Raw genomic sequence first — 15,273 nt, forward strand, 5'->3', positions numbered from 1 at the left:
GTCCAATTTCATCCTCCCAGCAAACCTTCAGGCCATCGCAATTGTAACCGCGATCTGGGCTAATCCATCAAAATGGCGACGACCGATCCGCTCCATCTGCTACCCGCTGAGCTTGTCCTGCGTATACTGGAATTCACTCCCCTGTCTGGTATCTCCTCCCTCACCCGCCTCACCCGAAGCTGGAACACATTCATCGACACGACACACCAGGATGCCATATACTCTGCCAAGACATCTCGCAATCCCAACCAGAGAGACTTTCGTGACTTTTCCTCTTTCGAAACCGACTCTTCCAGCTTCACAAGATACTATGCCGGCGTCACATCATGGAAAGACTTGTGCAAGCGACAGACACTGCTCTCCAAGAATTGGTCGCGACGGTCCCCAATCACAAGGGAGCTTATAATAGGATCCAGTTCCTCCACCAGAGATCCTGTCTGGCGCTTCAAACCCGACTTTAAAAGGAGACTGATTCTTTCAACACACCACACCGGCGACATGAAGGTCACCGACATGGATACCGACCAAGTGATATGGAGCTTGAGCCCTCAAACTGTTCGGCCTTATGCGCATCTCGAATACCAAGATGGCACGGCGGTATGGGATCGTGAGGGAAATGCTCTGGAAGTCTGGAGAACTGATCAGCCAGGATGCCAACGAGGAGAATTTAGACGAATCGCGGTTCTAGATCATGATTCACAGACTCGCGGTTTCCAGCTATCGTATGACAATCTGTGTGTTGTCTCGACTGATGGAAAGGGCTATGTATATGAAGGCATGACGCAGTCTGGAACGCCGAGATTGAAGACTGAGATTGACATTGAGGAGGGTGCTGTTGGACACGTCTATCAAGATGCAGATGTCGTCGTGTATTCCATGGGAGTAGATGGCTATTATGTATACGACAAGTTGGGGAAACGTCTCGGAATTATGGAGCCCAAGTGGTGCACATCTAGCAACTTCCACATCGAGGACGTCTCGCAATCCCCAGGACGGAGACCTCATACCGTTGAAAATTTGATCGGCGGTGCGAACCAATGCACTTCTCAGAAGCCGAGTACTGTGCGGACCAAGCCCATTCAGGTCAAAAGTGGCACCTATCCAGACCCAGGAGAGAACAGCATTTGGCTCGACGATGATGAATGGGGTGCTGTGAGCTTGTGCGGGTCGCTCATGGTTGGGATATCCAGAGGTGGACGAGTCTTTGTGTGCTCCGACTGGCGATCCAGTCTAGAAAGTGTCGAGAAGATGCAACTCCATTCTTCGATCGTGGAATGTGACTCGGATGGTAGTACCTTTGACTTTGGTGGCTGGCTCTCCGTCAAAGATCATCGAGTCCTATTCGAGATAGAAGGCGGACAGGTGTAYGTGCTGGGTCTTACGGACGATAACAAGGTTGCCGTCAACAATACCGCTCGGCCATCTTTCAGCTTCCCCACCGGATTCACCTCGCAACTTGCAGTTCCTGTCAGTTTCATGGCAATCTATGACGATTGCATCATGACAACCTACACCACCGCCTCGCATGGAGCACTGCGACTTCCAACCAAAGCTGTACGAGCCTTGAGTCTGGCACCTGATGTGTCTGGAAACGATGAGGAGGCATCGAAGGAGGTATCCGCGCAGCAAGTATGGGTGGCTGACGGGTTAGATCTCTGGGCAACTTTCCTCTCTGGCGACGCTGATTTGGCAATGGTAGACGGCCTAGTCGCTGGAGAAGACGACTGGGAAGATATGGAAGATCTGAATTAACAATGGCACCACTTTCCTCGATCTCGCTACCGATGGCGACTCTTCTTCGATTCTGCACCACGCAAGAACGAAAGATACCGCACCGTGACTTTGATCAAGTGGGTCGTACCCTCCCCCTCGCGACAAATGGATCGAACCCAGCATTTATGCAATGAATGAAATGTGTCTGCACAGCTTTTGAGAACCATCTACACGACCTTTGACTTCTTCGCCTTAATAATCTCCGAAAGATCCACAATCGGCAGCTCCGGGAATGGCATCTCCATGATCTGAAACAGCAAAGCCGCCAACAGATACCAACCCAACATAGCCGCTCCCCAGAATGAACCTCCAGCTCCCACAACGAGCCTCAGACCAAGTGCCGTTTTCCCTTCCGCGATATTCCAAAATGCCCCGGCCGCGAGACCGAAGCCTATGGTCGCTGCGACGAAGACGAGGAAGAAGACGAGGTTCGTTCGGAGAGAGGCGATGAGGAAGATGAAGGATAGTACGCAGAGGGTACAGGCGTAGAATGCTGAGAACTTTTAGCGAGGAAGGTTCGATTGGGWTCAAGGGTGTGTTACCGAATCCCGCGGCGAATGCTGCCGTCTGCTCTTGCGTCCCTTCGGCATATGGGGAACCGCCGTTGTAGGCGCTGACAGCGTTCCATGCGGGGATGAAAGTAACGCCGTACGTCAGGAAATGAGCGCCGTAGGTGACAAAGACCCTAGAGCGGCATGCGGAAGTCAGTCACTTTTCTCGCAATTTGAGGAGCTCGGTGACGGCTTCGAAACACGTCCAATGCCTCTCGAAAGACCACGCTGGGGAATATACGCACAGAAAAGGGAAAGTATTGCCAAGGAAGAACTCCAGGATACCAGCAATGATCAGACACATGCCACCAAACCAAACGGTAGCTCCGACTGTTGCCTGAGAATCTCCCGTACCGCCTCCAGCACCTCTCCAGCCCATGAGCTGAGCAGACAGGGGTGTCAAGCCCACAGCGAATCCAGCAACACCAAGGACTGTAGGGTTGGCAAACGTCTTTCGAAGGTTACCTGCTACAGGCTGGTTCCTGGGTGACAGATATAGACGTTCGAACTGCTCATTGGTGAGTGTCGTGTTCGTAGCTGTTTGCTGCAGACTGGCGCCATTTCCTTGAGAGTATGGAGCATTAGCATAGTCGACATGATGGCCATTCTCGAGATTCTTGTCGGTCATTCTGTCGGAGTTGGAAGAGGACATGGATGAATGAATGAATGAGTGCAAGGAAACTGATTCCTTTAGCAATGGAAAAATCTCGAAAGAACAGCGAAACTCGCTTCACGCGGAGTCTCCGACTGCTTCATATATTAACCCGCACGAAAACGCCTCCGCGCGTGCAGTTGCATGGTATGCATGCAAGTGGCACTGGCACCCGCGTCGACTGGCCTTCCCATGCGATCTCCCTGTCCTGTTTGACAGCTCATCGATGCAGCCGAGATTAATTCATTGGTACGGCTGGAGTATTGATCAAGCCCAGMGGCTGATAGTTTTTACACCATCTCTCTATGCGGACCAGAGTCCGAGGCGCGGGGAAAGTACGGGGGGCGAGGTTGTGTTTGTTACCTAACCGTGTAGGCAGAATGAGGAGAAATCTGGGGTAGTATCCGAGCCGAACAATGGGAACTAGGTATTCGTGTATGCAGACGATGTTGTGCTGGAGTGGAATCTTATCGCTGGACAGATGCATTGTATCGGCATTGCATTAGTGTCGGATTCGCAAGTAGCGAAGTACCTAGGTACAGTACTGTTCCCGCATCGAGAAGAGAGAAGGAGTGGTGGACTGTGACTGTGCATAACAGCTGCTCTTACTTCATTTCAGAACTCTGTGCATTACATCAACAATACGACTTATCCACCACCTTATGAAATACCCTTTCTTTCTAGAAGCATTGGCTGCTCAACAACGTGGCAAGCTCTAGAAACCCCAACCAAGATCATCCTGTTCCGCCCACCTTTAGGCGATGCCTCCGGAAATACCAAAGTTTGTTCTTCAGCTGGCAAGATGAAGCGCTACAGATTCGTCGCCATTCATCAGAGCTCTTCTTCAAAATGCTATGAAAGACGATTCATTTGCTGGCGTGTTCTTTCCATTGCCTCCCTCCACTCACGTCACGCTCGCCGACATTCGGCGCCACATCGAGCCAAATCACCTTCACACAGGTTCCGACGCCACGGGTTTGCGGTTGTTGAGACCGGCAATTCCAGCATGGATCTTTCCGAGAAGCTGGTCGAAGTGAGTTTCCTACTCCAGGTCCTTCCGATCTGATACCTCGATTTCTTCTGTGGATTTGGCCTCGTGTGGAGTATGTGACCGGACTACCAGCCACGTCGGAACGACCGCAAATACCAAGAGCGCGGTATTGATCGCCAAAGGCACCCTGCCGCCTTTCCATTCCCTGGAATTGATCCCAAACGACACGGCCTGTGCAAAGCTCTCTTGACCTCTCAAGATCCCGGAGAAACGGGAGAGCTCAGAGATATTGTCCGTCATGGTCGACAACAGATAATAGAGCCAGTTTTGCAGTGCCTGTTGCACGAATTGCCAGAAGATCAAGACGAAGTATCCCTGGAGGAACCCCTTATCCGCCCAATCATATACAGGTTTCGTGCGTGTGAACCGCTCTTGGATGACCCACCCATAGACCCAGGCGACGATGTGGAGGAAGACCACATAGTAGAAGCCAATCTCTATGCGTCGCTTCACGGTAAGTTTCTTGTAATCTAGCAGTGTGCTGATGATCTGTGAGGATACCAGAGCTCCGATGTAATTTGTCAGGCCTGGAAAGGTCAGCATGAGATATATCAGCAGAAACGCATATAAAGTACCGATCAAGGCTCTGGCTCGTACGCCAAAGTAATACGTCTGGAAGTTACCAGCATATTGGTTGAAGTACGCTGCCCAAAACACCGGTAAAAGCAGCAAAATCTCCCTCCTCTTGCACACCTGCTAGATATCAGCAGAGTTTCACATCGATGCGATGATTGCCATACCTGGAAGAGAGCGACGAATTCCGCCTTGAAGCTCTTCTCCGCGCGTACGATCACTCGGCTCCCATCCGCACGCTGGACCTTCTCAGGCGGGGTGAGAAATAGCGCTATGGGTGCGGCAACACACTGCAATGCGACGAACACCAGATAGGTTTCATATCCGACCTTGCCTTTCTTGACGGCATTCGCATCATTGTTCAGAGCGAGGACAATTACTCCTCCCAAGAGTGGTCCTCCAGTTCGAAACCACAGCCAGATGTTCATATAACGCTAAACAATATCAGCATAGATCAGATCGATTCAACAGCAGAACCTACTCCTCGTTTACTTGGCTCCGGATATCCCAACGCAACAGCACCTTCCGAAGCCCAGAAAAGACCAGCAGAGATTCCGCAAGTCGCAGCGCCGACCAGAACAAGCCATACATTGCCATATCGATTATTGCAATACAGACCAGCCGAGTACACCGGGTATCCAATCGCTCCAAGGAAAAGCGTCCACTTCAATCCAATGGTATTAGCAATCGGCCCTCCAAACAAACAGAGAATCCCCATCAATCCAAACACAAGCGCGTTGGCCGCGTTAACAAGATAGGGACTTTGACCTCCACCAGCTCCCAAAGAATTCAACGCATTCCAGAGTCCAGGTGCTATGAACCCAACTCCTCCGATAACAAACGCATTGAATAGGGTTGTCCTRTACCACGTTCTATGTTGTCGGGGAGGAGTCGGCTCATCGGTGGGCAAACTCAACTCTTGGACCGCAGCTACTTTGGGTACGGTATCCGCCATGTCGTTTTCTCTGTTGTTGWTACATTCTCGAATGCTTGTTCACGGGCCGCGTTCCTTTTGTATGAAAGGCTATCTCCTCGCAGCGTCGCTTTTCTACGTTACATCAGTGTCTGCGGGTTTTTTCGCAACTTGCGTTCGTTGAGTTCGCGAATTCTCACAGGAAATGGTGTGATGCTTGGCCCACTTTAGTTCTGAAGGCGCAACTTTTACGTCYTGCGGCATTTAGGATATCCTAATTGCATTCCCTGGTAGGTAAGACACGAGTCGCCTCCTCAATGTACGATGTACGACAGTCCGGATCCGAAAGCCTTCCATGTCGCCGTGGACATTGGCTATGGCAGAATAGCTTCTTACGCCAAGGAATGCCAATAGCGATCTTACCTAGCCTTCGGGACCGATAAGTTCTGATCCTGGCAATATGTATAGTATAATACTACATCTTGTTGGATAGGCGTTGTAGATGATATATGGTTCACAACATCCAGTAAAGAGCTGCGGATGATCAAGCCGTACCGTATTTCCGATCGAGCGAGCTTCCTCAAGCTTCTCCTCAAACTGATAGACTACCCCGCCACTACTATGGCCTTCTCCAACAGATCTCAAATCTCCAAAAGACATCAGTCTACACTATAAACCTCAAAAAAACAAACAAACCATTAAGATCCTTAAGTCCTCACCAAGAACCCTGAACATACACCTCCCTCCCAATCCCTCACCATGGTGGACTCAACTCCAATAGTAGACGTCTCAAAACTCTTCTCCCTCGCAGGCAAAACAGCAATAGTCACAGGCGGAACCGGAGGACTCGGAGCAGCAATGACCACAGCTCTGGCTTCAGCAGGCGCGGACATTGTCTCGATAGAAATACCAGAGGATCCGGCTAGTCAGACCATCAAGGACGCTGTGGAAAAGACTGGTCGGAAGATTCGGCAGTATACCTGTAATGTTAGAGAGCCGAAGGCTCTAAGGGAGGTTTATCAGAAGCTTTGGTCCGAGGGGATTAAAGGGGATGTTTTGTTGAATTGTGCTGGGGTGCAAAGGGTATGTTTGAATCTTGAGACTTTTCTAGATTGATCATACCTCTTTCGTCCAGATGGCGTCCTGAAATGTAGAATTCTGCTAACTCTTCTGACTTCTTTAGCGAGCAGAAGCCGAAGATTTTACCGACGAGGACATTGACTTTGTCCTGGACATCAATCTGAAAGCRACAATGGTTTCCTGTCAAGAGTTCGCAAAGCCACTGCTGAAAGAGGTCAGTCTTAAGTCAGACATGTGTGCTCTCGGGACGAATATTAACTTTCCTTCCTTCACCATATAGGGTCGTCCTGGGAAAATCATCAACATAGCATCAATCATATCCTTCATTGGAGGCAAGAACATCACGCCCTACGCAGCATCCAAAGGCGGAGTTATGCAGCTCACCAAAGCATTCAGTAATGAATGGGCCGAAGAAGGAATACAAGTCAACTCCATTCATCCAGGATACTTCCGCACGCCTCTCACCACGCAGTATTCCACAGATCCGAAATACGAAAAGTTCAATGATTACATCATGAGTCGCACGCCTGCGAAGCGCTGGGGAGAACCGGTGGATCTTTCGGGTGCTGTCATCTTCCTTGCAAGCGCAGCGAGTGACTATGTCAGTGGAACTGGAATTGTTGTCGATGGGGGATTCACAGGAATGTGAGGATTTGGTAGTAATGTATGTATATCTCTGGGGTATCAGTTGCCGCCCTTGGCACCGCCATTCATCGGCGTTTCGTCTGCGTTCTTTGTCGGTAACATCTTCAAGACGTCTTTTGCTGGCCTAGGATCGAATGTGTCAGCATATGATAAGCGGACAATCAACATGTGCCAATATTCACCATGCAAAACCATTCGCTCGGTTGGCATCGCCCTCACTAATCAAGAACTCAATAATGGCCATGAAAGTATACGCGGATATGCTCGTCAAGATATGCCAGTATCCGTGGAACTCGAGCAGTATTCCCAAAGGCATCCCTAGCTGACGCTTCCATCGTGTGAGAGTTCCACAGCAATGGACATCGATGTTCCATAGGAAATAAGCGAACATGGCCATGAATGTCGCTAGAGTCACCAGTGACCTTAGCTTGGCTCGGTGGTCTAAGTTTGCATCAGTATTAGTGACTCTGGCTCTCTATCAAATCTCCAAGGTATACACACCTGCATCGTTGATTTGCTCCCGAATCAGCTTCTTTACTCGACGTGCCACGATCAACGACATGCAAAAGAACAAAATAACATGGAGCATAAACTCGTCAGCCACGCAATGGTAAATCACAAACGGCACCAAGACACCAAGAATTATCGCAGTGTTCCGAACCTGCACTTTCGGCGGCTCCTTGAAGGTAAAGACCTGCTGTAGCACAGTCCCTATGGCCAGATGCATGCTAAGTTCATCGGCTGCGAATGTCAGCGTACGGCCACGTGGACGGAATCATCAGCGGGACATACACATCTGCGTGTGGTACTTCAAAGTCAGATGGTATAGACCGGAAAAGATCCCGACTCCTATGAGTGCCCAGTAGGACAGGTTCGCCCCGGCGAAGATGCTGAGGTCTTGCCGCTTGTACCGACGGATTCCGTGGATTCCGTAGGCAACTGGAGGCGCAATTACCCATCAGCCGTCTGCATTCGATGAGGCTCAACGATCAAACTCACTGTAAGCCAGACTGGTAAGGGTGTTGAAGAACTCGGCGACATAATGAGTGATGATGTAGTCCTACTGTGGTGTTAGTCCAACGTCATTGCTTTGTTTTCAGGGAGCGATCAATACTGACCTCTTCGCAAAAGCTGTACAAATGCAGTGTGTCAGCAAGGTGTACTCAGTGCTTTGTATGGAGCTTGGCATGCATATGCAAACGTAGATCGTCGGTTGTGGTGATTTACTTGACAGCAGCGGTGCGAGTACCCCAAAAGAATGGCTCTTTGGTATCGCCGTATGGTATCGACCACCACATTTTTGGTAGAAAGTGACACAGATTCACTCGAAAAGTACCAGGCCGTGCTTGAATAATAGCTTTGTACTTTTGAGAGTGTCAGGGATGTTGGTGTTATCAAAGGAAAAGGTTGGAAGAAAGAAGGGTGGGGCCGACGGCGAGCCGGTCAAAAACAAGAACGTCGGGTGGCTGTGGGATTTTGGCTTCGTGACTACGACACCTGGCTGCTACGCGTGCAGTTTCAGTTTCCACACCGACTGCTGCCTGCGTGACCACGTTCTCCCATGACATGATGACAGCATCCGCATTGAATCTGTCGCTCGAGCGCTGCTTTACAATTTCGTGGATGATGGACTTGGCAAGCCAATCTAAAGACGGTGTGGGAAAGTGCGGAATGAAGAAAGTTGATTCCATATAATCATGCAGCCATATAATACGTTAGTCAGTCATCACCCCCAGTCCTGTATCGTACACACGCTATGCAACACGACCCGGTTCCAGAAATCCAAAGGTCCTTATCCTCCTCAAAATTATGCTTTCCGCTGACTGGCAATGCTGTTCAGGTCCTCTGACTTCACCTCGAAACCAAGCCCAAATTGTCCCGAGTTCTGTTTACACTTCCTCACCACTCCCAACTCTACAAGCCTCATCCACGCTCCATCTCTCTCCATCGCTTTCCCACGGTCCAGTGTTGCTCCATCCAAGAGTCGCATGGTCGGACAACAGTGCGCAAGCAGTATCTCATAGACCCTCCTCCTGATTTTCGTCTCCGAGTCCAACCTATCGAAATGCTTCTCATCGATAGTAAGCGAGACTGGAAGATTGAAGGTTGCCGCGATCCGACGCTCGTATTCGACATCCTCATCCTCGGTGTCCTCTCCGGCAGTTGAGCACCTTCGGATGACACTACCGATGCGACTCTGTTCGTCGCACCCCGTGTGAGGGGCGTAGAAACCTTGCGTGATGGGATTGTCCCTCAATTCGACCTCTTTGAGCGTTGGCAGTAAGCTCAAGGTAGCGATGCTCTTCCTGAGTCGACCCAGCATATTTCCCGCCAAGCTTAAGACTTCAAGCTTTTGGATGTTCAAGAGCGGACGAATGTCTCGAAGCGAGTTGAAATTCAGATTCAAGTTCGTAAGATTGGGAAACTTCAAGCCAAAAGTGCTCGGCAGTTCTTGCAATCCAACAGATGCCAGTTCGAGCTGCTGAATCGAAAGCTGGCTTGTTGGTAAGTCCATACTGGAGATCCCCGTTCCAGAGAGGCGCAGAATTCGTGCTGGCAGCGGCCGCGATAGGATGGACAGTTTTCTGCTGACCGGAAGGGTCTGATTACGCATGGACAGCAGGTCGAGGTATCGAAGGCCTTCGACATGCTCGACATCAGCCATGCAATTGTCATCTAACAGCAGGGTCTGTAGCTTCGGCATGCAGATCACGTCCAGCTTTTGTAGTCCACAACTACGCAACGACAGATATTTTAAATTCGCCATCGCGTCTCGAACTTCCATGGATCCGTCGAGGCGATTCCCATCCACTTTCAAGACCTTCAGAGAGCGCAGTTCGTGCAAATTGTGGATTTCCCCGGTACCATTGCCGCAAAGATCCAGCTCTTCGAGCCGCTGAAGCTGCGCTGATCCGAAATCGACAGAAGTTACCTTGTTCCGGCGGAGTCGCAGCTTGAGTAGACCATCCAGATCGGCGATTCCATGCAGGCTCGTGATCGAATTGTCATCAGCTCGTAGCTCCCGGAGATGATACAGACAAGACAAGCCGTCTAGATTCTCCAATCGATTTCCCGAAATGTCAAGATATTGCAGATTCATGAGGTGCGTCCAGCATGTCAGGCTACTGAGCTGGTTCTCCCTCGCAATGAGCTGGCGGACGGTTATAGGCGCGCCATTGAGAAATTCAAGCTTGTTGTTTGACACGTCCACATGTTGCACAGCGCCACAAAACTGGTCCAATCCATGTAGTGTAGTCACAGTCCTATCGCGGAGGTCCAGATTCTTCATCGTCTCCCAGTATGGCTCCTCTTCGTAGACGTCCGTAAGAGTCTTCACAATGTCCTTGACGGCAAGAGAGTAGCGGTCGTTGACCTCATCCGCGGCGTGCTGGGCCAGCCGATGCGCAAGAGCTTGCTCCGATGGGCGTTCGGCATCTTCCTCGCTAATAGTGAAGTCGGGGAGGTCGCTGAAGAAAAAGCTCTGGTCCACAGTCTTGGACGGGGAGTTTGCCTCGACAACGTGCCCTTGGTACCTAGCACTCAATGGGCGTGAGACGCTCAAATTGACGCTCATCATACGTTCGCCGGGTAGAGCAGCGACAAAGGARAGCTCGCTGTGCTCTAATGCGTCAGTGTCGTTGAAGCGGCTGTTCAACGTCTTTCGTCGGAGAGACATCTGACGCGTGCTCCGGAATGCAGACTGCGATGGGAAGCGGGTGTTGGAATTCGCCTGACGGAGCCTGGGAGGCATCATATTCCCTACATCGGAATCTGCACCGTCGAATTCGGTGTCATCCTGTAGTTCTGCGAGAACATCACTGTCCTCGTGTATCATCTCGCTGGCCTTATCGTGGCGACCTAGGGTTGATCCGATATTAACTTGCTGCTGGCCTTTTGTTGGTGCTTGGATCTGCTCTTGGTTTTTCGCCATTGATAAAGCGGCCTGGGCGGCCGCATATACCAAAGGCTGTTCCCTCGTCACATTCTTTCCCTGTCGCGCTAACAGCTCTAGCTCCTCATTCCCCCACGATGTCGCACGAGTCTCGTGTTGTTGTTGACTGGAGCTGAGGCCTGTGTGTCGTGATGGATCCGAGCTCGAATACGTGTGTCTAGTTTTGTTGCTGTCCCGCGTAGTAGGCCTAGTGGCAAGGACGGTCTCTTGCGATGATGTACGCGACTCGATTTGCACCTGCATGGTTTCCCGCTTCTCACTGATGTTGGGGTGCGCAACATCTGCACGGTTGTCGGCAGAGACAACACGTGATCTGGCAGCACTAGCTCTGCGGATTTCCTCCTCCTTCCTTTCGTCGACAGGCAGATCTGAGATCTCTCCAAACGGATCATCACTGCTGGTAACATCGCTCGGCGGCTCCAGAAAGCTGCCATACCCCCGCTTCTTCTTCTTCGGGCTACTTCTCACGCGTACCCACTGTTGCTTGTCTTTGTCGAAGACCATGCTGCCGACTTGCTGTCCGATCAAGTGAGCAACTGCGTCCGGTGCGAGGTTGCCGACATTGTCAGAAGACTTCTTTGTGCAGGATGTGTTGATGCTGCGTCCACCTGCCGATGACTGGGATTGGCTGGATTGAGTGTGGAGTGTATCCTGGTCCGAACGCTGGGATGATGGCCGGGAATCGATATCCTGGTCGGTTTGTGGCAGGGGTCCCTTGATGCGAATGTTCGAATGCTCATCCACCGCGACAAGATCTTCATCGTCCTCGTCATACTCGTCCTCGTCCTCATAGACATCACCGTCCTCCTCGAGTTCGTGGCCGGTGACACGMAATGAAGCCACTGATGGCGCAATGAATTCCGTATCATCGTTCTCCTGGAATCTGCGCAAGTGACTGATTACCCGGGCATCCGTGTTTGCGCTGGTCCGGGGCCTCCATCCACTTACACCCTCCCTTGAAGGCGGTCGAGACACTCTCAAGATTGGTGCTGGCGCTTCTCTAAGCATGGAGTTGTCAAAATCTTCAGAGGGACTTTGGCTGATTCCTTCTTGGTCGGATTCTGCCACGCTGCCCAAGCCACTTTGCCGACCTGCCTTTTCGCGGATCAGACGCATTACCATCACCGCTTCGTTGAAGAAGTCCTGAGTGGTGACTGAGCGCTTACGCTCTTGAGGACTGGTGTGCTCGGCGCTTGCCTTTTGTATACGAAGTGTGAACTTGGCGACTTCTGTGGCAACAGCGCGGGCTTGTTGCTGGATTGAGGGTGGGCTTCCGGACGCCATTGATGTCTCCATTTGTTCTAGAACAGCCTCCATAGCTTCTGGCTCGTGGATCGCGAAAGCTTCTGTGGCCTCTCGTATTTCGGCTTCAATCTGCTCTCTGCGCGTAGATGGCACGCGACCACCCATCTCTCCTTGACGCTGACTCGGAGTTGGATTGCGTGGACGAAGTATCTTACGTCGAGTGAGCATTTCCTTCTCGGCGGTTGTCGGTTGATCGTCTCCGCGTGAAGTTCTTTTCTGACTGCTGAGAACTTCTTGTAGCTGTTCATGGTAGGAGCGATTTGCATCGGCGACGTCACTTTTGAGATATTGCTCCTCCTCCGCGTTTCCACGATGAGATCTGCTGACTTCGGCTGCGTCTACCTCAAGTTCGCTGGCATGAAGAGTCCTACGACGTTTTGGGGTTGGCGCTTTGAATGGCGAGTTCGGTGGCCGCTTTCCAACGGCCACGGGGATGAAAGACGACTTGCCAGGCGTAGGCTGTTCGCTATTGTCGCGGATCTGACCAGTGGGGCCGCGAAGCACGGGAATGGAGGACTGCTTCACGGGAGATGTTGGCTGCGGGATAGTGCCATGATTGACATCGGCCGAAGCTTGAGCGAAGAGATGCTTGGAGCTGGATCGTCTTTGAGAGACTTTTCCTGCYGCAACTTCAAAGGTTGAGACCATATCGGACGCATCCTCGACGGTAGCTTGAAGAAACACTGGTCGCGAAGGCTTTCTTGAGCTCGAATGCCTCGATCTAGTGGAAGGAACTTTCCCGACATTGCTAGTGCCATGTCCCGAGGCTTTACGTTTGATTCTGAGAGCATTTTTGTTGTCTGGGGAACTCTCCAGTTTGAACAACAGAGGCATTCGACTTCCTGGCGGTGGGACATCCGAAGCGGGTGAGAGATCGCTGTTCATCATCTCTTCGGACTCGTCGGAGGCACCCGTTATGGTGATCTCGGYCGGGAAGGGGTGGTTGTTCAGGGAGCCGCTGCCAAAAGATTGTGCAAACGACTGTTGTCGCCGGGCTGGCGTGGCATTATTGGAATCATCTCCTACCGAATCTGCTTCGGACCGGATGGCGGAAAGGTCCGGGTCAAGTTGACTCAATCTCCTTAGTAGGCGATTACTTGTGAAAGTATCGTGAGGCCCGAAGAGCTTGAGAGGACTGCCTGAAGACCTCGACCTGGGCTCTTCTGCCCCCTTAAAGGGCGTGCTGGGTACGCGATGGTCTCGCTTTGCTTCTATTGATGTGTTGTGCCGGGTCGGCGCTGGCGATAGCAATCCACTTGCTTTGCGCTCGGGAGAGGCGCTCAGTGGCCGTTCACGGAACGAACCCTCAGCAGAGTAGCCACCCCTCTTTACCTGCACATTTCCTCCCAGGCCAGCTGCTTCCGGCGTACCGGTTGGAAGATTCTCAGACAGGGACAGATCAGGAGCCGCTGTAGCAATGGAATCGCCATCGGTAAAGGCAGAATGCTCAACGGAAATATTGCTCCTGTCTTGCGACTCTGCAGTCTCCTCTGGGTACAACCCTTGTTCGTAAGTGGAGTCATCCTGGTCTGGGTGCTGAAGGTTGATGTTCATTTCCTGGAACTGCTTGACGGTGTGGGAGTCCAGGGCAGTGTAACCGACTGTACCGTTCATGGTGGTGTGTTTGGAGATGAAAACTGGACTAAAGTCTTCTTCGAGCTCGGTGCGACCGCTGATGGTGCGATTCCCGATTTGGTGTCCAGGAGTCGGCTCGAATCGCTCCGGGCTTGTAATCTGATGACCCGGTGCTTGACGAACACTGTTGTCTGACTTCTGCGATGTGCTTCCTTGGAAGGTGTCACTCCTAGAGACATCATCCCTAGTCTCATCCTCTTCATCTTGTTCGTATCGTTCGGAGTAGGAAGCCTCGCTACCCTCCTCTCCTTCGCCAACGGTTGTTAAACGTTCTTCATCCTCCACAACTCTTTCCGACTGCGAATCATCCAGATGCGAGGGCCAAGGCGGCGGACTAGACGGCATTGAAGCAAGCGCGGATCTGTCCAGCCAATTCATGCTCTTTCTGTTTTTGGGCGCACTGCTGGCCTCCGCTTGGGGAGTCTGCGCGAATATGTTCTCCAGTCCAGAAGGCCCAAACAAATCCGTCTGATCTCCATAGCCCACCTGCCCACGCACAAGCCGTCGCTTCCATTCCAGGGTTTCTTGTGATTTCTTAGGCGAAGCGCTCTTGCTGCGCTGCTGCACAGTGCCATACTGCACGGTAGACCCGTCTGAGGCGGCGGAGAAGGATTGCGATTCAGTCAGCTTTCCGCGAGATCGATTGCTGAGTTCACGGCGCGAGTTGTTACTGCCATTGCTCAATGGACCAAGCGGGCTGCGGCGAGAGCGGACCGAGTGCTGCGCGTGCTTGGACATGCGCACGGAGCCATTGTTGAGGGAGTCCGCGTCGTGCGTGGCGGAGGATATGGGAATTGTCGACGGTATTTGAATGCCAGCGGGAATTTCCCAGGCCTCCTCCAGGCCTTGTAGCCACGGCGCGACAGCGGAAGCCATGTCGAGCGCGTCGTTTGTATCGAGTAATGGCAATCCTTGATCCGCGTTGGTATGCTGTTGTCTTGTTATGATCCTGGAAATGACTCGAAACTGGTTAATCACTATGCTCCATCAGCTCTGCGAAAAACCCCCAACGCAGGCAAAAGAAAATGGACGAAACAGTGTGAATGGACCTGAAGTGAACGCGACACTGCACGGATGTCATTCGAGATGGAGATCAGTTATCGTGAAATGCCAAGCGAAAGCAACCACCGGAGTTCGGTGGTT

General features: G+C 51.7%; 6 protein-coding genes; 2 read left to right on the forward strand and 4 right to left on the reverse strand.

Moving 5' to 3' along the window:
- Positions 1-72: 72 nt before the first annotated feature.
- Positions 73-1,752, forward strand: RCC_09972 (uncharacterized protein; the record flags this gene model as incomplete). Its single annotated transcript, XM_023775209.1, has 1 exon — positions 73-1,752. The coding sequence occupies one exon, from the start codon at positions 73-75 to the stop codon at positions 1,750-1,752; it is 1,680 nt and encodes a 559-aa protein (XP_023630977.1).
- Positions 1,753-1,940: 188 nt separating this feature from the next.
- On the reverse strand, positions 1,941-2,952 carry RCC_09973 (related to Y.lipolytica GPR1 protein and Fun34p; the record flags this gene model as incomplete). XM_023775210.1 has 3 exons in its annotated part: positions 1,941-2,266; positions 2,316-2,458; positions 2,570-2,952. 3 exons carry the CDS (start codon positions 2,950-2,952, stop codon positions 1,941-1,943), a joined length of 852 nt encoding a protein of 283 aa, XP_023630978.1.
- Positions 2,953-4,018: 1,066 nt separating this feature from the next.
- Positions 4,019-5,555, reverse strand: RCC_09974 (related to DUF895 domain membrane protein; the record flags this gene model as incomplete). XM_023775211.1 has 4 exons in its annotated part: positions 4,019-4,554; positions 4,603-4,720; positions 4,768-5,034; positions 5,082-5,555. 4 exons carry the CDS (start codon positions 5,553-5,555, stop codon positions 4,019-4,021), a joined length of 1,395 nt encoding a protein of 464 aa, XP_023630979.1.
- Positions 5,556-6,272: 717 nt separating this feature from the next.
- RCC_09975 (related to 2-deoxy-D-gluconate 3-dehydrogenase) lies at positions 6,273-7,242 on the forward strand (the record flags this gene model as incomplete). XM_023775212.1 has 3 exons in its annotated part: positions 6,273-6,596; positions 6,697-6,807; positions 6,874-7,242. The coding sequence occupies 3 exons, from the start codon at positions 6,273-6,275 to the stop codon at positions 7,240-7,242; spliced, it is 804 nt and encodes a 267-aa protein (XP_023630980.1).
- A 35-nt stretch (positions 7,243-7,277) lies between these two features.
- Positions 7,278-8,536, reverse strand: RCC_09976 (related to YPC1-Alkaline Ceramidase; the record flags this gene model as incomplete). XM_023775213.1 has 7 exons in its annotated part: positions 7,278-7,362; positions 7,421-7,679; positions 7,740-7,979; positions 8,031-8,177; positions 8,238-8,298; positions 8,357-8,369; positions 8,466-8,536. 7 exons carry the CDS (start codon positions 8,534-8,536, stop codon positions 7,278-7,280), a joined length of 876 nt encoding a protein of 291 aa, XP_023630981.1.
- Positions 8,537-9,045: 509 nt separating this feature from the next.
- On the reverse strand, positions 9,046-15,006 carry RCC_09977 (uncharacterized protein; the record flags this gene model as incomplete). Its single annotated transcript, XM_023775214.1, has 1 exon — positions 9,046-15,006. The coding sequence occupies one exon, from the start codon at positions 15,004-15,006 to the stop codon at positions 9,046-9,048; it is 5,961 nt and encodes a 1,986-aa protein (XP_023630982.1).
- Positions 15,007-15,273: the final 267 nt, after the last annotated feature.

Source organism: Ramularia collo-cygni (genome assembly GCF_900074925.1).
Source record: "Ramularia collo-cygni strain URUG2 genome assembly, contig: RCC_scaffold20, whole genome shotgun sequence".
Classification (NCBI taxonomy): domain Eukaryota; kingdom Fungi; phylum Ascomycota; class Dothideomycetes; order Mycosphaerellales; family Mycosphaerellaceae; genus Ramularia; species Ramularia collo-cygni.